We start from the raw sequence: 27909 nt of genomic DNA on the forward strand, positions 1-27909 counted from the left end.
CTGGCAACCAGGGTTACCATGTCTAGGGATTTTCCCCGAATCTAGGGATTTTTTGAAGCTTTTGGAGCTCTGGAGGGATTTTTTTTTAAATCTAGGGATTTATTAAACTGTGCTGGCGCCATTTTTTGTTGTTATTAAATATCTTTTTGTTCAAATATTATTATTATTGTCATTATTTATTCTTCCCTGACATAAATATTTCTAAGTAAACATTAAAACATTACCTAATCAATGATTAAAGTGGATTAAACATAGTGTTTAATAGGTTATAAATTAAATTGACAGCTGTCATCTGTCAATTTCTTCTTTTTTTAGGTTAAATTAATACGATTTAGGGATTTCTAGGGGAAATTGAACCTCCCGTCTAGGGATATTCTGAAACTTCATCTGGCAACCCTGCTGGCAACCCTGACTGATGTTTATTTTCTTGTTTAAAGTAAAGTTTCTGTATTATTGTACAATTTTAATTGAAATTACCAATTATATGTATAAGTGATTTCGCTTAAAATGGTGTTACAAAATTCTGGAAAATATAGGGCAGATAGATTTGAAAAATCGGAGAATAATGCTGAAGGAATCGAAATAGTAAACAGGTAGGTATATAAAAAGATACACAGTTAAAAGAATTTATTAGTAAGATTTTTTTATTTTTAGAGAGGATAGTTCAGAGTTTCGTATACGTCAAGTAATTGAAAATGATGCTATTGATGCAAAATATGGATTCGAGCGAATCAAAAATCAACAGGAACGGACTGGTTTTCTTCTAAACATGCATTCGGTATGTAATGGATACAATATTTCCTTTAAGCAGCAGTCATACCATCACAAATACCTATGGCTTAGCTACACTCATTTCTGAGAATAAATATCCTGCATTTTTATGCAGATTAAGCATCTGATACTCAAAAATTAAAATTTAGTCCTACATTTTATATTGTTTTCACAAATATATCTGTGGCTTGGAGTTAAATGGGCCAATGTAAACTTTTTGCTGTTTTGAGTACATCAGTGCATTAACACTTTCAGTGTGGCGTTAAATAGTAGGGAGTTGCACTGTGCGGCCCTGCCCTGCTTAATTAAAAGTTAATGGGACGAGAGTGCACCGGTGCTCCTTTCACATTTTATCAACAATTAACAAAGCGCACTGGTGCGCTTTCCGCATTGAATGGGTTAAATATTGTTCGATACATACTTTCATATGTTAAAACAGCCAATGTCAAATTCAACCAAAAAGCCACAATATTAGTGTAATGGTGGCTAATCTCATACTGAAATAATTCACATCAGTTTCGGCTAAAAGGGCCAAACTTGATATTGGCCCTTTTATCGATTACTGAAATTGTTATTTAGTGGAATATTCAGTGGGCCAATGTATACATTGGCCATTCTAATTTCAGTACAGTAAAACCTCGATATAACGGACCTCTATTTAACGGACTTCGGATATAACGGACAAATAATCTGGTCAAATGTAAAAAAATTAAAAACGTCCTGTTAATATTATACATACTTAACCCTGCGCTTACCAAGATACATTGCAAACGACGGGGTTCCCGCGGAGCCCAAACGCTGAATTTTACAAAGAATTTCAATAAACTTTTTATTATAGCATAATGAGGACACATTTCTAAATATTCTGATTTATTTTAAACCTATTTTTATATAACGGACTTTCGGCTTTAACGGACACTCCGTCCCTACAGTTAGTCCATTATATCGAGGTTTTACTGTATAATAATTTTGTCTCGCTTTTACCACTTAATAACAAATTAATTCTTTGAGTAAAAAAAAACTAACAGAAGTAACCATTTCCTGGAACAATTAGTAGCAAGTGACAATAGTGGAATACATTCCAGATGAGACTACGGAAGAAGAAAGTGATTTTTCAGAATAACAAAAATTTCTTGAAATAGAAAACCCCTATAATAATAATAATTTTATTGTTATGTATCTTTTACTACCATTTGTATCTTCCTATTATAAATTTTATTTTATTTTATTGGCCCAGAGCTGAAAGTGTTAAATGTTGCTATTAGATGGGAAATACAAATATTAACTATTAAAAACACGTAAATATCCTTGCAGTATATAGAGCCTTTGCCCAAGTAACTATGATAACCTCGTATATCTTGATATACGTTTTTTCATCTAAAATGAGGTTGTGTTTATGATTACTTACTAGGTTTTCATTTTTCATAACTTAGTGAACACCTCCAAATACTAGGTTGATATAGTACAAATCTTTTGATTTAAGGTTCATAAAATGTTTCTATATGCCGGACTACCTTCTATTGTTCACAAATCGTATCTCTCAAACAAACACTCCAAATTAAGTACCAAATTCTTGGTTATAAATATATATGGTATTCACACTAAATCAAAAGACCACTTTATATACGTGGTTTCTTTTTTCGGCTGTAGAAAATAGTCTGGTGTATTTGGATTTTCTCTAACAGTTGTAAATCGTGAGATACAAGGTTTTCAAACTAAAACCACCAAAATGTCATTTTCAAAAAAAAAAAAATGAGATACAAGGTTTTCACACTAAGCCAACGATATTTATTATTATTCTAGTTATAACGACCAATGCCTCAAAAGAAAATAATTACAAATAAAAAAATTTATGCAATAAGGGCCAATGTTATCTTTTTTCAAAATTTTTAAATCGAGAAAAAAATATAAACACTTTTACCCTCTGGGCCAGGCCAAATTTGATAAGTAAAGCCTGCATTACATGTAAAGTATAAATAAAAGCATTTTTGGCAAAAACATCAACTGCAGTTTTCTCAAATGTAAAGATTTTGACATTGGCCCTTTTAGCAACAAGCCACAGATATATTGTGAAATTGGGGACAGTTATTGAAGTTTACCAAATTAATAATAATATAATGATACCATATTATCAAAATAAGTCATTTTACTGAGTTCACTTGGAAGTAATTCCATAAAACTTATTTGAAAGAATGAATTTTATATTCACTAGATTATTTGTCAGTAAGTAACATCAGGAGAGAGTACTTACAAAAATTATATTCCTTTTTAATGTTAATTTTCCTGGTGCAATGTTTATTGAAAATAAAACAAATAATGAACTTGTTCGATCTACATACAGATATGCACAAAAAATGGAATCAAATTGGCTATCAATAGTTCTAATCGCGCGTCCGCATTTGTAAATTTTTCGTGCGTATTGAACTAATGGTTCATCGCCAGAATTTGCGTCACAAATTTTTACCAATGAGGATGCGGTGCTCAAATCATTTGATCTTCGCTCGAAAACGATTACCAATGAAGCGTGTGCGTTGTGTGCGTCGAAAATTGTTGTGTCTGATTTATGCGACGAACATGTCCACACTAACACAATTTACTTCGAGCACGCAAATATTTGCAATGAACAGCTGGCACGCACGAAAAATTTACCAATGCGGACGTGGCATAAGCTCTACAAATCTTCTTGATATAGTTCTTCCCCTCTAACTTTTCCCATGCATGAAATTATTCACGAATTACTTTTTATACTAGGTCTCTCAGTTGCTCGCAGAAACTAGTATCGCAAAATTAAGCCGCTTATCCATAAAAACCACAATAAGTTAAACAAGGATATGGCATGTCGCTGATATCTTGTTTACTATGAATTTTGAAGTTTATGATTTTAAGTGACAGTGGCATTAGCACATTTATCGTGTTTGGTGTAGTTGCATTTATTGTTTATTTGGTTTTATAAATCAAAAAAGTTTTATTTATTTATCAGTAAAGTTTATTTGGCCTTATATTTATAAAAAATAAATATATTATTTTAGTTAAATAAAGAAAAAGTTGCAATTCTGACTTTTGGGTACCCAGACAAAAACGAGTATTATTAATATTGTAGTGTTGATAACTCAATTTGTGAAAAATTTGCACTTGATACATTGATATAACTTGCATACTTACGTACCTATTACTTAAGATTAGGTACACATTGAAGATCGACAAGATTAAATAAAATCAATTTTTAATTAGAACTAGAACGGTACCATAATGTTATATTTTTATTTTTATTAAAAAGTAATATGCATATTGGTTAGAATTAAAAACAAAACTTCCATCTTCAATTAAAAATTTATATGTATACTTTTTTTAAGAGCAAAGTCTTTTACTGCACCGTCAATGTCTATCGCATCACACAACTCTTGCTCAATAGACAAAATAGCCAAATTAGTTAGTCTTAGAGTACTCATTGTCGATCTTAAATAATTTTTAATCAAGTTCAATTTTGAAAAACTTCTCTCACAGCTGGCATTGCTTATAGCAACTGTGAAAAATATTTGGAACATTATTAAAATATTGGGCAGAGTATCTTCCAGCTCGGATTTAACAATAAATTTAAATAATTCAAGTGAGTCTGCATTAATCAATTTATTTTCGTTGCCTGTAGCAGCAAGTCCGCAGTCGAAGTCTTTCCAGCTTGAAATCCTTGTCAATTTCGTCAGAGGCGTAGTCTAGATTACATTCAGTGTTGTCTGGATCTAATAATATAGCCGGCGTTAGATAAGCAAACTTATCCGTTAAATTCTGTAAAAAGAAATAGCTGTTGAAAATGCTCACGAATTTCTACAATAACTCTATCTAACGAAGAAAACAGCTTTCGTCTGTTGTTATGTGCCTCCGAGGTTTTATGGAAATTCCAAGTTCTTCACACATATTTTTTGCATAACCTACAGCGCCATTTCCCCATTCCTCTCTTTTCTCTGTCAATATCATCTGCAAAGCATTTACTTCCTGAGAGCACAATTCTATGTCAAGTCCCCTTGTTTGTAAATATTTTTCCTGGAATTCATCGCAAAATAAGTAATGAAAAATTCCGTGCTCCTTTCAATCGGTCCGAATTTGTAGTTGCGATAAAAATATAAAATCGTTACAATATTTACAAAATATTTTTATTATTTATTGTTAAATTTTGCTGCCCCCTAAAAAGCGCCGCCCCCACTACGTTACGCCACTGAAGCTCATAGTTCAAAGTTTGTTATTAGGATAGATACATTGGCCTCTGTGCTGATGTATACATTTTGTGAAATCATAAATTGGGGATTTGAGCGCAGTCTATTATAGAAAGTTATCTAACCAATAATCAGTAGCTGTCAATAAAACCATATTTTTTACTCCACAACTTTAAACATTTATTTACCATCGTCGATCGAGAAGAAACGGACACAGGGCATTAAAAAACAATTTGAACCTGATATTTACATCGAATTGTTCATAGGTCTGGATCCCGCGTATGAAAAAAAAGTTGATTAATAGCAAGCTGAAAATTTGTTAATAGCTTAAGGGTGTCTAGTCGGACAAACTTTGATATATGGGAACACTGGAACAGGGGAAGTTTTAATTGTGGAACAGGTTAAAAATTTGGAACGGTCAGACCACGAAAACGTCACATGTATTTTGTCCGACTGAACTTCCAATTGATTTGTTACCCTTTCATTAAACTCTCATGCAAAAATCAGACTGCTATTTATCACCTGTCACAATTCCTGTCATTTGCAGGCCCGCCGAGAGGGGGGTACAGCGGTACATTTTACCGGGCCCGGCGATGTAACGGGCCCGGCGTCGACCAGACCAAAGACGTAATTTTTTCCGTTTTTTTTTTGCTCTTCACTTTATATGCATAATGCGTTTAATTAATACGCGGCTATTTAATATGACCTTTACATCTATTTTGAAATATATTTTATTACTTTATTCTAAAAACGGCGCAAGATTTTTAATGATTTGCCTGGACCTATAGTAATGACACGACTGATAATTTTGAGCCCGACGAAATATTTCACTGTGGAATATTTAATGTTATCATAGATCGTATAATAAAATATAATAAGCAATTTAACCAGAAGATCTCATGCGGCAAATGAAAATCATTCGCTATTTAACATTTTATGGACATTCCAAGATGAAGATGACGTCAATATTAAGAAAAAAATTGATATATATTATATTGCGCGAGTTTTATGAAGAAGACATCAGTGAAGAATTGATAGATGAAATTTTTCATTTTAGAGCGATATAGAGTCCTTTTCATGAGCATTTTTCAGTGCGTCACAAATGATAGAAAAAAAGGTAAGTCCGTGATAATACACATTATGACATTTATTCTAACATGAAATTTTAGTTTAATCTGACAGTTGTCACATTTTATTTGTAATTTGGCATAAAAACAAATCAATTGTGTTTATTGCATTTATAAAATGGTATTTTCTTTGATTTGTATAGTCTTATAAATTGTACAGATTATATATTCGTAGATATATTATATAATCCGTAAATAATTTTTTTTCGATTATAGCGCTATCTATCGATAACTAGAATAACTAGAATAAATGTTATAAATGTCTGTAATCACAGACGTGCCTTTTTTCTGTCACATACAATTTAATGCGTTAGAAAGAAATCGAAAAACTGTGACGCACTGAAAAATGCTCATGAAAAGGACTCTACAATGATTATTGTATTGGTGAATCTCAACTTTCTCCAATAGATTTACTTAATAAAATTAAACATCTCAAATTGAAATCATTATTTCCTAACGTCGTTATTGCGTTAAGGGAGTAGGTACAAAATCTTGGTCCAATGCTATTTAAATGCATTCATTTTTGTCCAATCCTGAAAAAACTAATAAATATTTTTGAAAAAATTAAACGCAGAATGAAAGATTACATTATTACCGAGGGCCGAAAGTTCCTTAGAATAAACAAAAAGTTTCTTTTGAATGAAATATTTAAAATTAAAAATCACTCTAAATTTTATCTTTCTTTTTCACCCCTGTAACTTATAGGTCTGGATCCCGCTTATGAAAAAAAAGTTGATTAATAGCAAGCTGAAAATTTGTTAATAGCTTAAGGGTGTCTAGTCGGATAAACTTTGATATATGGGAACACTGGAACAGGGGCAGTTTTAATTGTGGAACAGGTTAAAAATTTGGAACGGTCACACCACGAAAACGGCACATTTATTTTGTCCGACAACACAGACTTAAACTCTCCGAACAGAGATTAAACTCTCATGCAAAAATCAGACTGCTATTTATCATCTGTCATAATTCCTGTCATTTGACATATTCTACATGTTCCACTCATTAAAACGCCCATTTGGTGATAAGTAGCAGTCTGATTTTTGCATGAGAATTTAATCTCTGTTCGAAGAGTTTTAGTCTGTTCTGTCGGACAAAATACATGTGCCGTTTTCGTGGTCTGACCGTTCCAAATTTTTAACCTGTTCCACAATTAAAACTTCCCCTGTTCCAATGTTCCCATATATCAAAGTTTGTCTGACTAGACACTCTTAAGCTATCAACATATTTTCAGCTTGCTATTAATCAACTTTTTTTTCATACGCGGGATCCAGACCTATTATTCAAATAAACATTATAGAAGTTTTCAGAGACTTTCGGTAATAATGTAATCTTTCATTGCGTTTAAATTTTTCAAAAATACTTACCTGTTAGTTTTCTCAGGATTCGAAAAAAATGAATGCATTTAAATAGCATTGGACCAAGATTTTGCGCCTACCCCCTTTAGAATATTTTGTACATTACCGGTGACAGTCGCTGAAAAGGAAAGAAGCTTTAGTTGTCTTTCTCGCATAAAAAATGAGATATGAGATCTACAATCAAACAGGATCGGTTAATTTTTTTCTAGCAACTTCGTGCATTGAGAATAACTTGATAAAATCATGCGATATTTCGAAAATTATAGACATCTTTGCCAATCAGAAAACTCAGAAGGCACCTGTATTATAAAAATTTTCACTATTATTATTTTATCACATTTCTATAATTTTATTATCACATTTTTCGCTCTTCATTTTTTTTTACTTCTTACCTGGGCCCGCTCATCCCTCTCGGCGGCCCTGGTCATTTGACATATTCTACGTGTTCCACTCATTATAATTCCCATTTGGTGATAAATAGCAGCCTGATTTTTGCATGAGAGTTTAATGAAAGGGTAACAAATCAATTGGAAGTTCTGTCGGACAAAATACATGTGACGTTTTCGTGGTCTGACCGTTCCAAATTTTTAACCTGTTCCACAATTAAAACTTCCCCTGTTCCAGTGTTCCCATATATCAAAGTTTGTCCGACTAGACACCCTTAAGCTATTAACAAATTTTCAGCTTGCTATTAATCAACTTTTTTTCATACGCGGGATCCAGACCTATCAGGTGTAAGTAAATAATTATTGATTGGCGTAAAGTTTGTGTTATTTATGTCTCTTTACTATTAATAATATTGGCGATGAGCAGGCATGTTTGGTTGTGTAGTAATTTCCAGTCACATCTAGCAACCTAACTTCCAAAAAATTAATTACTAACATCACTAGACAGTTGTGTCTCAGATTAGCGAATCCTCACTGTTTCACCAAAGGTGCGATATATTAAAAATATGAATTGTTTTTTTATGTAATTCACTTGATAGTTTTGTATTTCTCATCCTTAGTTAATATTAAATCTTCTTAACAATAGTAACTTTGTTGTAGTGACTTTTTTAAAATGTATTCATTACTGTTTTACATTTTTCTTTATATTAGTAATAGTCCGTATGGTGTTCAAGCTGTTTAATGTTGAGTCCATCAATCTCCTCAATGGTGAAAAAAGATTAAACACTTCAATAAAATAACTTTATAAAATATTTTCACAGGATAATAGCCATTTCCTAATTATTGCCACTGACACTCTAACAGTATGTCTTAATACTACACATCGACATATATTTCACTTTATTTTTTGATTTAACGTGTTTGAAAATGAATCGTGACGCATGGGAAAAGTTAGAGTGGAAGAACTATAATTAACTCTATTTCTTATAAAACATGGAAGAATACTACATATATAAGAAGTTGTTCAGAAACTAAGTACAGTTTGTAATAATCATAATGACAAGTTAACCATGTATTCAAGAATGAAAAAAAAGAAGCAGCTATCCAGAACGAAGCGAAAGCAAAGATATTTAGTTTTGTTTTTATGTAAATTTTCTATTGTAATTCAATATTCAAGTTAATCCCCTTCTTTCTTTTTTCTCATAATCCTTAATAGACAAGGCGAAAACGGCGGGTTTGTTGGGAAAAATATTCCCATGAGATTTTTTTTGCATAATCACATTCGTGAGACACCCCAGAATACGGTTCAAGAAGTCGCCCACGCGAAAAGTGGTCCAAATTTTTTTTAACAATTTTTTTTTAATCAAATTGCAAAAATCAATATTTTTGTCTCGGATAATTTTTTTTAGGGTTTTTGGACCATTCTGGACAAAAAAGATCTCTAATAATTTTTCTTTAAAGTGGATCTTCGAGTAATAAGCAATTTGAAATTTGAAAAATGCGAAAATTGCCATTTTCAAGGTTAATAACTCGGTTAAAAATTATTACTATGAAAGTCAGAAAGTGACTAAATCAAAGTGCAAAGCCCCCGCTACATGATCCTAAAGAAATCTATGTCATTAATTTATTACTTAACTGTTATTTTTAATTAATAACAGTGAGCGGTTAGATCGTATAGACGCGGCTGTAAATGTGAGTGCGAGTAAGATGCACAAGGGGACTGCCGGAGTACTGTTCTGCGAGCATACAGGCTAGCAGTATCAGTTTAGTTTTAGACGTAGAAAAGTTTACTTTAGAAAGTGAAATTAAATTTTTGCCTTCTGAGGTTCTTTGGTTTGCAAGGTTGTCACTCCACCACGTTCACCATCACTATTATCATACTTACCTCTAACCATCTGCAATCTGCTTACCTCTAATCATCTGCATAGTCCTGAGCGTGAAATTCTTCTAATTTGAGGTTTGCTAGAACTATAACTACCTACCACAGATAGAGGTAATAAGACCTTTTATTATTCTTTTAGTGCCTCACCACTGATATCTATTCCTAGTACTGAATATGGATTGAATCCATTTGATGGTGGAAGGCATTTTCTGTTGTGGCAGGATTAATTGAGTAATAGACTCCAATGAGCCGTTCTCAAATGTCCTTTATCAACCAAAGATCTCTATCTCTATGAATATTAATAATGCCATATGCCATGAATATAAATAATGCCAGTTATTTTGAAGATATGGTCTTTTCAGAATTAACAAGGAAAATTCGCAGTATATATGGTGGATACTGTGAATTTAAGCATCCACCTGATTTTGCATTCAGGGCAAAATCGAAGGAAAACGCTGGGTTGGAAGAAAACAATTGTCCTGGCTACATAACATTAGACAATGGACATGTCGAGCGGTCGAGGAATTGTTTCATATAGCTGCCGACCGAGAAACATTTCATCAGCTTGTTAAAAAACGATAGCCAACGCTTGAAAACAAGCACGGCACACAAAGAAGAAGATGGTGGATATGCTTGGTTGGTAGGCAAATTTTCGTCATAAAGAGATATACATACTTGTTAAGTATTCTTGACTGCACTATTTATTATTTTAAACCTTTTGGATGAATTTAATATTGAATTTACGAGATAAAATTTACATAAAAACACATCTAAATATATATTTATCTTCGCTTTCACTTCCTTCAGGATAGCTGCTTTTTTATATCTTAAAAAGTCATAGAATGCGCATTCACCTCTTAATCTCGGGACAGCCAATTTTAGGTTTTAGGATCCTGACTACAAATAATGAAAAATCTAAAAATGCGAATTTTGTCATAAAATTTGGTATGTGGGGTTATAATAAAATTTGGAACAACTTTTTCAAATAGCTTTTTGCGATGTATCTAACGCGAAGTAAAATATCGAAAATTCACCCTGTTTGTGGATTAGCAGTAGGCCGCGTTTAAAATTTAAATTTCAGTTGACTGTTTTAAAAAATGTGAAACATCAACCTGTATGATGTGCAAAATTTCAAATCTGTATTTATTTTGATAGCATCATCTTTGATAGTATTCATCTTAAATGCTGTATATACAGTGTGTCGCATTTAAGATGAAGTCACCTCTATAGTTCGGCTACCTAGTACCTACATTATTTCACGGTTTTTGCTGTAAATTTTAAAGAACCGCTTGGATTAACATGAAATTTGACATACGCATAGCTAACATGTTAACAAAGAAAAGTGATATTGTGCAGATGTGTGCTTTTGCCCTGGGAGTGAGTTTCACCCCCTCTCGGGGGTAAAAACATATATGTCCGAAATAAGTCCGTAAATCGATAAACTGACTAATTCTAAGCAACCTTTGTTCTTTAGAGTTTTTTCACCAAGGCAATACTTTTTGAGTTATTTGCGAGTGAACTTGTTCATTTTTCAATAAAATAACCACGTTTTTAGACGGTTTTTCGCAAATAACTTAAAAAGTAAGTATTTTGTCGAAAAAATTCATTTTTAGCAAAAATATAGCCTGTAAAAAAGTGAACAAAATGGTGTATATATTAGGTATCTTTACTTAGCAGAAGCAGAGTTATAGCTAATGAAAAATAGGTTCATATTCGTCAAATTCCAAATCGAATATTTTAACTTGAAATAACCAAAAAATAAAGCACTTTTTGGGGAGATCTCATTACAACTTTTTTAGAGTGTTTAAAAAAAGCTTTCTTTTGTTTTACAAAAGAACATTTCAAGCATCAAAAATAAACAAGTTACGCTCAAAATAAAGTTGTTCCCTTTTGTTTTGGCAAAAAAAATCGGGAAGATCAACCCCTAATTAGCAACTTAAATGATATTAATCATTATCGCTTCACAAGTTACTTTACTTATGTTGTGTTTATATGATCTGTAAATTTCATCGGTTCGAAGTACTCAGTTTTGAAAAAAATTGGTTTTGAAATAAAATTTTCAAAATATTTAATTTTGGAGAAAATGCATTTTTTCAAAATAACTTAAAAATTGTTAGAGATACCAAAAATCTGAAACAATAAAAAAGTCGGCTTGTTTTTCTGAATATTTTGTATCTTTTTGGTTAACTGTAAGAAAAAAATTGGTTAAGATTTGGTGTATCTAAATTTGAATACACTTGTGATTAGTGAAGCTTTCAAGCCCTTTTAACTACTGTCCTCTCAAAAATAAGGACTTAAAACCAATTAAACCAATAAAACCAATGAAACTTACAGATCATATAAAAAATACATACAGGAATAAAGAAACTTGTCAAGTGGTAACGATTACGTTCATCTGAGATGCTAATTAGAGGGTGATTTTCCCGATTCTTTTACCAAAAGAAAAGGGACCAACTTTATTTTGAGCGTAACTTGGTTATTTTTGATGATAGAAATGTTTTTTTGTAAAACAAAAGAGAGCTTTTTTTAAACACTTTAAAAAAGTTGTAATGAGTTTTCCCCAAAAAGTGCTTCATTTTTTGGTTATTTCAAGTTAAAATATTCGATTTGGAATTTGGCGAATATGAAACTATTTTTCATTAGCTATAACTCTGCTTCTGCTAAGTATAGAGACCTAATGTATACACCATTTTTTCACTTTTTTACATGATATATTTTTTGAGAATATTTTTTTCGATCAAATACTTACTTTTTAAGTTATTTGCGAAAAACCGTCTAAAAACGTGGTTATTTTGTTGAAAAATGAACAAGTTCACTCGCAAATAACTCGAAAAGTATTGACTTGGTGAAAAAACTCTATAGAACAAAAGTTGCTTAGAATTAGTCAGTTTATCGATTTCCGGACTTATTTTGGACATATATTTTTTCACACCCAGGGCAAAAGCACACATCGGCACAATATCACTTTTTTTCTTTGACCTGTTAGCTATGTGCATGCCAAATTTCATGTCAATCCAAGCGGTTCTTAAAATTTAGAGGTTTTGAAATATTTTACCGTTAAAGAACGTACTAACCAAAATAAATACAGATTTGAAATTTTGCACAGTCATACAGGTTGATGTTTCACATTTTTTAACATATTCAACTGAAATTTAAATTTTAAACGCCGCCTACTGCGAATCCACAAACAGGGCCGCCTACTGCGAATCCTCAAACAGGGTGAATTTGTTCCAAATATATATTATTATAACCTCACATACCAAATTTCATGGCAAAATTCGCACTTTTAGTTTTTTCACTATTTGTTGTCCAAATCCTAAAACCAACAATTTCGAACCGGAATTTTAGGGTCCTGACTACAAATAATGAAAAAACGAAAAGTGGTATGTGGGGTTATAATAATATTTGGAACAACTTTTTCAAATAATTTTTTGCGATATCTCAAACGTGAAGCACAATATCGAAAATGCACCCTGTTCGTGGATTCGCAGTAGACCGCGTTTAAAATTTAAATTTGAGTTGACTATCTTAAAAAATGTGATCCATCAACCTGTATGAATGTGCAAAATATTTCAAATCTGTATTTATTTTGATAACCGAAATATAGGAGTGTCTTCATCTGAAATGCGACATACTCTATGTATAATATACAGTGCATAAAGTAACGCATAAATTCATTATTTCGTAAACCGGCGACTTTTAGGAAACATCCCGAAACACGTCGATTCTTATTTTTAAATTACGATTTTTTGGCATATATATCATACTAGTGACGTCATCCATCTGGGAGTGATGACGTAATCGATTATTTTTTAAATGAGAATAGGGGCCATGTGATAGGTCATTTGAAAGTGTATTTAATTCTCTATTCAATAATATAAACATTAACATAATTATATATACAGGGTGTCCTAACATTTTTTTTAATTAAATTAGTTGATACAAAAAGATGAATTTATGTAATTTGTTCAATTCTAAATACATTTTACTGCTGTCAGAAAACATAAAAATGTTTTATTTAAAAAATAAACATTGATTTTTGCTTAAACGAAATGTTCACATTGCCAAGAGGCAGGCGGGTGGCAGCTTTAACATTGAATTTAAGCGAAAATCAATATTTATTTGTCAAATAAACATGTTTTTGCTGTTTTCTGACAACAGTAAAACGTATGTTGAATTAAATAAATTACATACATTCTTCTTTTTGTCTCAATTAATTTGATTAAAAAAAATATTTTTGAAGACCCTGTATAAATAATTATGTTGTTTATATTAGTGAATAGAGAATTTAATGCCCTTTCAAATGAGCTATCACATGACCCCTATTCTCATTTAAAAAAATCATAACGGTTTAAGAAATAATGAATTTATGCGTTACTTTATGGACGCACTGTATGCAAATTTAATGAAAAAATTGTTTGGTAAAAATTTTTTATTAAATTTACTTATAATCAATGGTATACAGCCAGTCACAGGAAATTCTTCCTTGTGGATAAATATAATATGTATATATTATAAATTTATTTTATTTTCCACAGACAGAAGTTCTAGATGAAGATAAAAGATTATTTGCAGCTGTTGACTACTATTTTATGGAAGAAGATGGAACTAGATTTAAAGTGTCATACCCCTTTATGCCCTATTTCTATGTTCTTACACATAGAGAATTATTACAAGAAGTTATCGAATTTCTAACAAAAAAATTCACAGGCGTCATTGCTAAAGTAGATATACTTGCGAAAGAAGATTTGGATATGGTAAACAAATATCAATATATCAATATCATATACATATCGTTGGCGAAACTCGAAACTTAACGCTACTTAAAAAAAATGACATTTATTTGAGTTCCATCTATTTTTGTTCTTCTCCTTTTTCTTAGCTCTCTTAAGTTTCTATTAACTCCTTCCATCGATCTCTATCTTGAGCGCATATTTTATTTATTTTTTGTTAAATGGTAATTTCTGTCTGTGGTGTGTTTAAAAAATAAGAAAAGAAAATTTTATATCCCCATCAGCTGATATTAAGCAGGTAATTTCAAGAGCTATAAAATCGTATTAAACTTAATCTTTTAGATCCCTTTTTTTTAAGATAAAAGGTTGCAAGCATTTAGTCTTATTCTAATAAAAGTTATGAATTTATTATTAAATCGCAAAAGTTAAGTGACCAAATTTAAAAAGATTTTTAATCACGTTTATGTTAAAATATAGAGTACAAGGAAGTTTTCTGAGAAGTTTTAGATCACTATGTTTTATAAAAAAAATGGTGCAACTTTTAATTTTAAGAAAAATATATGCTGTAAAAATTTTAGAAAAAAATATTAAAGCTGAACAAAGTTGTATCGAGTTAAACGCAAAAAAACTTGATTTCATTTTTTTTATTTATAGGGTAAAATTGCTATTTTGACAATGTTCCCCCACTTAAAATTTAAAATAAACTTCATTTTCGTTTTCAGCATTATCTCGAGAAATAACCGTTTATTTGGGGGTGTATAACGTCAGTATTTAAAGTTGTACCTTTTTTTTTTTCTATAAAACATTTTGATCTAAAACTCCCCGGAAAACTTCTTTGTACTCTATTTTTTATCATAAACGTAATTAAAAAGCTAAATTTTAAATTTTGTCACTAAATTTTTGTGATTTAATTTTGCAAATCAAACATGTGCACCTTTTATTTTAAAAAATTCATAACTTTTATTATAATAAGATTGAAGGCTTGCAATAGGTCCCAAAGTCTTCAATAAGATAAAAAATATGTTCTATAAAAATTTCAGAATAAATATTAAAATGGAACATAGCTGTAGCGAGTTAAACGCAGAAAAACGTGATTTCTTTTTTTTTATTTTTAGAGTAAAATTACGTTTTTGACGATGTTTCCCCAAATATAATTCAAAATAAACCTCATTTTCGTTTTCAGCACCATCAAAAACATAATGTATGACCAAAATTAGCCATTCACCACATGGTGGTCAGTACCATCATTTTGGAGGTGCCTGCCGCTCGCCCATACTTGAGGCAGTGACTGCACTAATAAAAGTTTCAGATAAAATCAAATCTAAAACTTTTATATAGTTACTGTTCGTACTCAAAATTCTATTACTAAATTAAAAGTATTCTCAAAAATTGCTTTTGTAATGAAATAAAAACTGATTTCTTATGAGCCGTGAAAAAAAATCTTATATCTTAGTCTTACATACTAGGTGTACTTAAAGATTTATTTCTACCCTGAAAAGTTGCATTTTTGGAATTATTAAATTTTTGGGTTTCACTGACGATATGATATTAAATTATAATAGATAAACAGATACTTTGTTATAGCTTTTTTATATTTGTAGGCCAATCATCTTATTGGATTAAAACAAAAATATATTAAACTTTCTTTTGTAAATCAAACTGATTTAATGAAAGTTAGGAAAGAAATTTTAAAAAATGTGCGTAAAAATAGACAAAAGGATCATTCCAATACTTTTTATACAGAAATGTTAACAAGTACATTGGCAAATTCCAATGCTCAGAGTTCATTCCATTCAAACAAAAATATTGATCAAATGGAAAATATTTTGGATATCAGGTGGGTGATATACATATAATTGGTAATAACTTGTAATAATATATAAAGTAAATTAGACAACTTCTTGGTCCAGTGTACATGCTGTTACTGTTTACTTAAATCTTCTATTAACTTTATTGGTGATCAACCTATCATTTCCTTTCTAAAAGTTATCCGGTACAGACTATTACCTTTGAGATGAAATTTAAATGATCTTGTATATGTCTGCAATTTTTACTTTACATCTTACCAACGAACAGTGACGCATGTAGAAGCCCATTTCAAATATGAGAAATGGTCAGGGTTAGTATACTTCAAAATAAGCCTGTAGATCGCGACTGCAAAGCTTTAAAATATTATTTGTAAATTTGTAGAAGTGAAACATAACGATGGCTTACTACGAAAGTTGCCCAGAGAAATCAAGAAAGCAAAAGAAAAATATTTCTTGGTGAAATAAATATTTATAAAAGCTTAGAGCAGAGGTGAGAAGGCTATTTAATAGAACCAAATCCAACCAAGAGTCGAATAATTACACATAGAAAATAACGCAGTACAACAAATAAATCCGTAATGCCAAAAGGGACTCCTGTAAAGGTACTGCGAAGAAAGGGGAGTAACTCATGCATTATTCAGAATCCTAAAGTCTTAGCGAAGGTTGGATGATACAGCGACTAAGGTCCGTTTCCTGAAAAAGTAAGACGAAACTTATACAGAAACGATTGAGGAAAGCTTTTAATACTCACCAATAGTACGGGATCCGAATATGCACTCAAAGTAATTTTTTTAATATGTTATATAATAATAATAATAATATAGAAGCTGAACTACTCGCTATAGAAAGCTGTACTAGTCGCGACGGCCAGAGAAAGCTGTACTACTCGCGACGGCCAGAAGTGTACGAAAATTTTTGGGAGATACACCTGCATTCCAAGTCACCTAGGGCTCGATAACACGGAAAGAGTCCCACCAGAGCTCAATCCTTTTGATACCGTAGGTATCTGGGATGAGTCAATTTTCCCCTTAAAGGGAGTGTGAGCCGTATGGCTAAATCTGGATAGAATAAGGCTTCTTTAACAATATCGCTGTAATAATATTGTTGCTAGACAGGTACATTGTCATTGTATACAGGGTGTACGAATCAAACTGTGTTTTTTTCTCAAACTTTGGAACACCCTGTGGACTGTTCTAGCTTTTATAAAATACTGAAATTAAAACCCAACTGTAGCCTCAGGTTTTCTTAACATTCTGTTTTTTTATTCATTCACTTATGTTGGATAATAAAAAAGTTAGGCACTTTAACAACTACCCCTGCTTTTCTTCAATACAGGGTGTTTTTAAATAAGTACGGCAAACTTTAAGGGGTAATTCTGCATGATAAAATAATGACAGTTTGCTTTATAAACGTATGCCCGCAAATGCTTCGTTTCCGAGATAGAGGGTGTTGAAATTGTTCTTACAAACTGACGATTTATTTATTGCTCTAAAATGGTTTGTGATATGCAAATGAAATTTGGTAGATTTTAAGAGGTAGTTATTGCGCATTTTTTGGCATACAATTTAGAATTTGATATTCACCATTGGCGTGCATACAGTTATAAACATTTTAGATATATTCCGTATGCACGCCAATGGTGAACATAAAATTCTAAATTGTATGCCAAAAAATGCGCAATAACTACCTCTTAAAATCTACCAAATTTCATTTGCATATCACAAACCGTTTTAGAGCAATAAATAAATCGTCAGTTTGTAAGAACAATTTCAACACCCTCTATCTCGGAAACGAAGCATTTGCGGGCATACGTTTATAAAGCAAACTGTCATTATGTTGTCATGCAGAATTACCCCTTAAAGTTTGCCGTACTTATTTAAAAACACCCTGTATTGACGAAAAGCAGGAGTAGTTGTTAAAGTGCCTAACTTTTTCATTATCCAATATAAGCGAATGAATCAAAAAACAGAATGTTAAGAAAACCTGAGGCTATAGTTGGTTTTAATTTCAGTATTTATAAAAGCTAGAACAATCCACAGGGTGTTCCAAAGTTTGAGAAAAAACACAGTTTGATTCGTACACCCTGTATACAATGACAATGTACCTGTCTAGCAACAATATTATTACAGCGATATTGTTAAAAAATAAGGCTATAACATATTAAAAAAATTACTTAAATCGGACATCAGGTTTAGGAAATACAAGACATTAAAAATTACCCATTTTTGGGGTGCCCGTTTTTTGTGCCGGTGAGTGTAGGTCGACCTGTACCCATCTGCTTTCCGGGTGAAACATTTTTTTTATTAAATTTCATACATAGACAAATATTTCTAGCATGGGTTGTCTATCAAAATCGTGTCATAGCTATCCTTAAGGGGGGCCGTAGGGGTTGAAATCAATATTTCAAACACATTTTTTTAAAGTATGGCGGAATTATTTTATTTTTAAATTAAATAGGCATATTCAGTACAATTCATAGATTATTTAAGAAAAAATTCAAGGAAAAATCAAGGAAAAAATAAGCCAACGGTGGCAAATTTTTAAAGACCCCTCAAAAAACAATGAATTTTGCGGTGAACATCAGAATTCATCATTGGATCATGGTAAACACAAAATTCAAAAAGATTTTATTAGCTTATGAGTTTCTCGAGGTAACGCTGTCGAGTTTTTTAGTTTTATCGAATTTTGATATCACTCAGAGATCAAAACAACGAATTTTGGCCAAAAAAGGGTGAAAATCAACATATTTATTATTGTTAAACAAAAAATAAGCATAAAACAAAAAATATCTCCACAGAATTACCTCAAAGAATGTCTAAAGAAAATATATACAAAATTCCAGATGGGTTGGTCAAGTAGTTTTTGAGTTACAATAATTGTAAGTGTAATTTTGAGTGACCATACAAAAAGTATTATCAACTTTTACTTTCAATTTCTTTTTTGTCTGTCAAATCGTAAAGTGATGCACACCGGAATATGTTTTTGAACCCAAGTGTCCGTTTCTCACTACGTTCAAGCGCGCTATCGCGAACTTGCCGCAAAGCGAGTCGAAGGTAGAGAGGTAGGTAGATAGTGTTAAATATCCCTTCAACTCGCTTTGCAGCAGGTTCGCGCCAGCATGCTTGAACGTAGTGAACAACGGTCAACAGCTGTTCTCATTTTCTTTTGTAAATTATTCCGCGATTTAAAAAGATATTCCGGTGTGCATTCTTTTACGATTTGACAGACAAAAAAAGAAATTGAAAATAAAAGTTGACAATACTCTAAACGAGTTTTTCTCAAAACTGCTTTTTTCAAAGACTGTAGACATTGTAACTCAAAAACTACTTGAAAACCCCCCTGGAATTTTGTATAGGTATATTTTCTTGAGGCAACTGTCGAGATATTCTTTGTTTTATGCTTATTGTTTGTTTAACAATAATAAATATGTTGATTTTCACCCTTTTTGCAAGAAATTCGTTGTTTTGACTTCTGAGTGATACCAAAAAGTCAAAATTCGATAAAACTAAAAAAAACTCGACAGCGTTACCTCGAGAAACTCATAAGCTAATAAAATCTTTTTGAATTTTTTGTTTACCATGATCTAATGATGAGTTCTGATGTCCACCGCAAAATTCATTATATTTTGAGGTGTCTTCAAAAATTTGCCACCGTTGGCTTATTTTTCAATGTTTTTCCTTGAATTTTTTGTTGAATAATCTATGAATTGTACTGAATATGCCTATTTAATTTAAAAATAAAATACTTCTACCATACTTAAAAAAAGGTGCTTGAAATATTGATTTCAACCTCTACGGCCCCCCTTAAGGATATAGTTATGACACGATTTTGATAGGCAACATATGCTAGAAATATTTGCCTTTGTATGAAATTTAATAAAAAAAATGTTTCATCCGAAAAGCAGATGGGTGCAGATCGACGTATATTCGGATATTAGACTACAAGGAGCACTAGTAATCACAAGGAGACTTGGCGCTGGTTGATCTCAGTACACTGCTCTTAAAGTTATTAGAGGGCAAAGAATTAGTGGTAGGGATTTTTCTAGACGTGAAAGAAACGTGTTTCCTTCAAATCCGTGACTGACACGCTAAAAAGAGGAGATGTCCCTACCTTGGTATGCGAGTGGACGAAGGCAGCCTTAACAAATAGGACAATCGTGTCGACGTTAGCGAAGCCATTGTCACAGAAGGCTACAATTTTCCTTGGCAGATGTAGACGACTCTGTGGGAAGAAATGGGATAAACCTTTGGTTATAAAAAATAAGGATTGTAAGGCCCATGATGGCTTACGGTTCGGAGGCATCGTAGCCCAAGACGCAACAAGTAGAAGCGATTCGGCTGCTTAGTGTCCCACAAAAGCTTGGTTGCTTGAGTGTCACGGCAGCCATGAGAACCTTTCCTACAGATGCATTAGAGATGTTACTAAACGTACTCCTGTTGCTCATATTTAGATAGGAAGAGTCCAGGTCAATAGTACTCAGGATATATCAGGAGATAAGGGCGGACCCTGTTCTGGACATGCCTGTAAACTGAGTGGTCCAAGGGTATAGCTTGAATAAACATGATATGCAGTTGACGCTAAATAAAATAAATACCGCAGGGAAAACGTGTGGCTTGAAGATAAATGCTGGAAAATCTAAATGCATGGCAATAGGAAAGGGCGTCTTTCAGTCATATGGGCTTGACGGAAGAGGATACTTGTAGGTTCTGTCTATAAGAAGAGAAAACCGCTCTTTGCATATTATGTCACTGTGAAGGACTCACAAGTTTGCGGTATCTAGAACTCTCGGAGAAAATACCAAAAGAATAAGTATATATGAAAGAATCTTCCTCAAGACTGTGGAAGCTTATTAAGAGAAGAGGGCGGGATGAGGAGCTTCAAGTGACAAAGGGAAACACATGTAAAAGTAAAGGTCGCAGTATGTCAAGCTGAGAGCCGCCCTAGTTGTAATCTATAAATGTAAAGCTGCCTATGCCTCAGAATCAGAACATACAATGTGGCTATTCGTATTTTTATATATTAAAAAGTGCGGTATTGTATAGATAAATTAAATCGCGATCGACTATAAATTATTAATTATTATATTACATGACATGTAATATATACACATTGTGTAGTAAGTCTTTTATAGTCTATTAACACCAAATATATTTCAATAGATACTTAATTTTTGTTAACAACTTCACTTCGCATATATTATTAATGTTTTGGTATTTCAGAGAATATGATGTTCCGTATCATGTAAGAGTATCAATTGACTTAAAAATATTTTGTGGATCGTGGTATACCATAACATGCAAAGGAAAAGATTCGCCTCCAGTAATAACTTTAAGAAATGATATAATAGAGAGACCAGAACCAATTGTACTTGCCTTTGATATTGAGACGACTAAATTACCATTAAAATTTCCTGACTCCGCCACGGATCAAATTATAATGATTTCTTACATGATTGATGGTCAAGGTAAAGAAAATTTTTATTGATAAAATTCTCAAATATTGGAATGTATTTACAAATATTCATAATGTCCAGTTTTGTTTAAAAATGAGATTTCCAAAATTTCACGCTTTAAAAACTCATAATAACTTAGAAGTACACATTTAAAATCTTCTGTGTATTTAAACCAATTCAAACGACCCCTGACGTCACATCATTATATACTCACGGACAAAAATATTGCATACGCATGTGGAATGAAATTTTTTATGCTGTTATTCTTAGCCCCCCTGTATCATAGGAATAGGATTTCTTTTCCGAATGCGATGTTTTAAAGTATAGTACCGATTATAGCATTTATTATATAAATGCTATATATTATATACCTAAATGCTTTATTATATAAATGCTGTAATCGGATTTAAATCTGATCTGGGCTTTATGCTGGCCAGTATAATTTTTAAACAAACTGAAAAGTCGCAGATGCAGAATTCACCATTATAATAAAATTAATATGGTAAATAGTTATTTAAATCTGAAACTTTTCTTGTTGAAAGTTCTTTCTGGTACATCCTTAATCTGCGACTTTTACAATTTATAAGACAGCAGACGACGAATATAGAAAACAAAAAGGATTCTACTATATGCAGTCACATTCCGTTTTCATTCGTCTAGGAAAAGGACAGAAAGAAACTTCTTAGTACTCAAATCTGAGTAAAGATACAAAAGTAAAAGATGGTTTTGCTTGTTTTCGATTCAGAGGGATGCACTATCGCTAGACAGCTGTTTCTGACATTGCAGGCTTCCTCAGATTTGAGTACTAGGAAGTCTCTTTCTGTCCTTTTCCTAGACGAATGAAAACGGAATGTGACTGCATATAGTAGAGTCCTTTTTGTTTTCTATATTCGTCGTCTGCTGTCTTATAAATTGTAAAAGTCGCATATTAAGGATGTAGCAGAAAGAACTTTCAACAAGAAAGGTTTCAGATTTAAATAATTTCCATTTTAATTTTATTATAATGGTGAATTCTGCATCTGAGACTTTTCAGTTTGTTTAAGAGATGTTGCTGGATCGTGTCCCAATGGGGATTTCAATGATGTTTGAAATTTCCCTTAAATAGATGGGCTAGCTGTTTTTCGATTTAGAGGTGTGCACGCTAGCGCTGTTGAGGAAGCCTGCAATGGCAGAAACAGCTGTCCAGCGATTGTGCATCCCTCTGAATCGAAAGCAAGCAAAACTATCTTTTACTTTTATAATTTTTAAATTGAATCTCATTAAGGTAAGTCTTTACTATGCTAGCGACATGAAGACGTGCCTTAACACCAATATGTCATCTCCAATATGGCTTTCAAATGGCAAAACATGATCTTCTTAAATGTTTTCAATATACATATCAGTTGGTATTTGCCTAACCGCATCCACGTGTTCGATATGTCCTTTCAAAGCAATACTGCTCCGTAGCACTATGCCGCCGCCACCACCAAAACTAACGCTCTGTATGAGGTTACAACTGACATACTGTTCGCCAACTCTTCTGTAGACGAAGTTTTGTAAAGCTTGCTTCCATATGATGAACGCTATGCCAGATGTCACGTAATACAGAATGTTAATTTTGGTGGTGGCAGCATAGTGCTATGGAGTGGTATTTCTTGGAAAGGAGATGCCGAACTTGTAGAGGTGATTGGGTGAATGACAGCTGATATGTACATCAAAAACATTTTAGAAGATCATGTTTTGCCATTTGCCAGCCATAGCCATATTGGATAACATATATATATATATATATATATATATATATATATATATATATATATATATATATATATATATATATATATATATATATATATATATATATTATATCGGTTTTATAGCGTTCTACGCCTTTCCGTTCCTAATCACCACTCCTTTCTATTATGGCAGTTTTCTTTTCCTTCCGACATCGCCTTGGAGATGCTCTTTATCCATGTAGTTGCTGGTCTTCCTCGTTTTCGTTTTTCTGTGGGGGTCCATTCTAACACTTTTTTGGGGATTCTCCTTTCCTCCATTCGTCTTACGTTTCCGTACCATACTAGCTGTTGTCTTTCGATGTCATCTATGATTGTACTTTCTACTTCCATTTGTTGTCTAATGTGGTCTTTTCTTATGTTGGATATATTTCGTATCTTCTTCTTTACGTGTCATTTCAGGAGGTTGGCAATCATCATGGCTATTCTGATCTTAGATGCTGCTGCTCTGAATAGTTCGGTTGATGTGCATCCGTACCATTCCCTTAAGTTACGCAACCATGAGATTCTTCTCCATCCTACACTTCTCTTGCCCTGGATTCTCCCCTGTATAATTGATTGAAGTATGTTGTATCTCTCATTACGCATAACATGCCCCAGGTATTGCAGCTTTCGTGTCTTGATGGTTTCCAATATTTCCAGTATTTTGTTGACTCTTCTCATGACTTTGATTGTTACATGCTCGATCCATGATATCTTCAGGATTCTTCTATACACCCACAGTTCAAATATGGTTCTTCTCAGAGACATTTTTCAGTGCGACACAAGTGACAGAAAAAAAGGCACGTCCGTGATACATACATATTTATAACATTTATTCCAGTTGTTGATAGATGGCGCTATAATCGGAAAAGAAATGATTAAGGTATTTATCCATTATTTACATATTAAATATCTATACGACTATAATTCAAAGTTCTTCTCAGTCTTTCAGTGTGTCATTAATGACGTAATATATGATTTTAAGAATGTGGAGAATCATAGCGTGACATTTTAGTTAAATCTGACAGTTGTCAGAATCGTAATCGTAATTTGGTATAAAAACAACTCAACTGTGTTTATTTCATTTATAAAAAGGTATGTTTTTTGATTTGTATAGTCTTATAAATTGTACAGATTATAGTCGTATAGATAATACTATTATTAATATTATTATATATTATATAAATCATTTTTTGTTCGATTATAGCGCCATCTATCAACAACTAGAGTAAATAATATAAATGATTTTAATCACGTAGCTTTTTTCTGTCACTTGCAACTCAATGCGTTAGAAAGAAATCGAAAAACACTGAAGTGAGGCACTGAAAGATGTCTGTGAGAAGGAGATTATTTCGTATATTGGATAACAAATTCGTGTTAATGCACCATGACGCAGGTCTTCATCTCGGTAGAATAGTAAATACTTACCTTGATGAGATTCAATCTAAAAATTGTATTGGCCACCATATAGCCCATGTCAAATTTAAATCCGATTAAGTACACCATTTATATGATACTTCCAAAACATCACATTCGGAAAAGAAATCCTATTCCTATGACACTGGGAACAGCACAAAAAGTTTTATTTCACGCGTTAATTTCCAAATATGCAATAATTTTGTCCGTGAGTATATTTTATTTATGTTTCCATCGCAAAAAAACAGAGTCAAAGGAAGCATCAGTACTAAGAACAACAGTAGTCAACGACGAGTGGACGCCTACCAAGATCAAGGAAGAACAAGAGAAAGATCCAGTTTTACAGAAGATTCGAAAATGGAAGGAAGAATATGTTTAGGGTTGTATTTATATTTTAATGACATTTATCGTATATCATTGTAATAATATATACCCGTTTGTTGAGATTGGAGTTTGATACAGTTTTTGAAGGAAAAGAAAGAAGATTTACTATGGAAAATAAGAGAAAACACTATAATTGCTGTTTAGTGCCATTTTGTAAAAGTATAACTGTTAAAACCCAAATAAAATATTTATTGGATTACCAGCCGATAAAAAACGGCGTATAATATACATATTATGTACTTACTTACAGTTGAGTCCGCGAGTCTTTACCCGTGCGTCATTAATACCTGGCGAGATAAAACACATACTTTTTATCTAGCATCATTCTCTTCCACGCATGAAACTCATGACAAACGAGCTGCCGTTTGTTATTAAGTAAAAACACATGTTATTTTTATGATCCATATAGACTCAGTGCATTGAAAAGAGATAGTTACAAAAAAAGACGATTCGGTATGTTTTCATATTTTAAGCACAATTTGTTTGACGTTTCTCCTTTGTTTACTTTTGGGGCTGTCAGTCAGTTGAATTTTTTGCGGTTTTTGTCGAATTTTTGCATTTTGAAGTTTCTTTATATTACACAAACAGTTGTTTTCACTACTAATTTTATATTGGGCTTTGAAATTTTAAGGTAAGTAATTATATTTTGGCAATTAATATTTAAAACATACAAAGCTAACGTTATTCTCACAGTAAAGAAATTATTGTGTTTAGGTTTCCGTCAAAGTGATTACAATAACAAAAATAAAATATGTTATTGAATTTTTTTATAAATTGTTTATTTATTTATTATTCAATAATAATAAAAAAAATTATTAAGCTACTTCAAATGTAGCTGTAATTCTGCACAAAAATTTTGAAGCAAAACTTACATTTGACTTTCTATATATTTGATAATGTCAAATTTTATAATAAAACTCGTATTCGGAACAGTAGAGACTTTCTGTCACTTGTTGTTGCGTGAAATAGATTTCCGACTTATTTCGTATGCTTTAAATGATGACTCACGGGTAAAGACCTGCGGACTCAACTGTATCTGCTTTAACACCCCGAACTTCTCCAACGGAAAAATTTTCACCCCTTTTGAAAATATGCGGCCATCATACACATATTTACTATAGGTAAGTTATCAGACTGGCGTTTAGAAAAACCTTCTTCGGTCATTTTAAAAAAATTGTCTTAATTAATAAAAACACTCACCTATTAATTGAAAATTGTCTTAACAAAAACACTTAAATATTAGTTCGAAATTGTCGTAACAAAAACACTCAAATCATCATCATTCTCTTTGCCTTATCCCTATGCGGGGTCGGCTTCCCTAATTGCATTTCTCCACACAATTCTATTTTGGGTCATATCAATGTTAATCCCCTTTACCAACATGTCCTGCCTTATCGTCTCCCCCCAGGTCTTCTTTGGTCTTCCTCTCCTACTTCTTCCAGGAATCTGCACTTCAGCTATTCTTCGTATTGGGTGATTAACGTCTCGACATTGAACATGACCAAACCATATTAACCTATGCTCTCTCATTTTGGCATCAATTGGTGCCACACCTAGACTTCCATTAATATACTCATTTCTAATTTTATTCTTCTTTGTCACTCCACTCATCCATCTAAGCATTCTCATTTCCACCACATGCATTCGTTGTTCCTCTTTCTTTTTCACTGCCCAACATTCAGTTCTGTACATCATAGCCAGTTTTATGGCTTTTTTGTAGAATTTTCCCTTCAGCTTAATTGGAATTTTTCTGTCACACAACACACCACTCGCTTCTTTCCACTTCATCCATCCAGCCCTAATTCTACTGCATGCATCTCCATCTATTTCTCCATTACTCTGTAATACCGATCCCAGATACTTAAAACTATTGCTTTTTACAATCATTTCACCATCCAAAGATACCATTTTATTTGTAGTAACTCCATCTTTAAATGAACATTCCAAATACTCTGTTTTTGTCCTACTAAGTTTTAAACCTTTTTCCTCCAGAGCTTGTCTCCACTGTTCCAGTTTTTGTTCTAAGTCTCTTTCACGATTTCCTATTAACATTAATCAGCATACATTAGGCATCTATACTTTCTCCATCTCTTTTTGACATCCTTTTCGTGAATTATTATTTTATTATTTCCATCTCGAATACATCTAATCTGATTAAAATCACTTGCTTCCATACAGCCATGATGTGAACTATAGTCCGTCCCCCCTTGACTTTACAGTATAGGGAACATAGACAATGCAGTCCTTATGAGAGTTTTTAGCGCGGTGATGCCGATTTTATCAAAAAGAATTTGTAATCGAACATTAGAGAGATTAAATTAAAACTGTTTTAGAAAGACAATCTACAATTTTAGGATTCATATGCGTAATAATTATAGTACATATATCAAATAAACTTAAACGCATACGAATCATAAAATTGTAGATTGTTTTTCTAAAACAGTTTTAATTTAATCTCTCTAATGTTCGATTACAAATTCTTTTCGATAAAATCGGCATCACCGCGCTAAAAACTCTCATAAGGACTGCATTGCCTATGTTCCCTATACTGTAAAGTCAAGGTGGGACGGACTATAGTCAAATTGAGCTCATTGGTACCTACCTCGGGCGAAAAACATTGGATATTTTAT

The 27909-nt window shown here is 32.3% G+C and overlaps 1 protein-coding gene across 1 annotated transcript in view; it reads left to right on the forward strand.

Moving 5' to 3' along the window:
* The first annotated feature begins 401 nt into the window (after window positions 1–401).
* Window positions 402–27909, forward strand: part of LOC126884313 (DNA polymerase epsilon catalytic subunit 1) — a 263412-nt gene continuing 235904 nt past the window's right edge. The window contains exons 1-5 of the mRNA XM_050650251.1: window positions 402–593; window positions 655–778; window positions 14271–14489; window positions 16067–16302; window positions 21493–21737. Coding sequence (XP_050506208.1) covers window positions 508–593; window positions 655–778; window positions 14271–14489; window positions 16067–16302; window positions 21493–21737 — 910 coding nt within the window. The 5' untranslated portion in view covers window positions 402–507. The remainder of the gene's footprint in view (window positions 594–654; window positions 779–14270; window positions 14490–16066; window positions 16303–21492; window positions 21738–27909) is intronic.

Source organism: Diabrotica virgifera, chromosome 5 (assembly GCF_917563875.1).
Source record: "Diabrotica virgifera virgifera chromosome 5, PGI_DIABVI_V3a".
NCBI lineage: Eukaryota > Metazoa > Arthropoda > Insecta > Coleoptera > Chrysomelidae > Diabrotica > Diabrotica virgifera.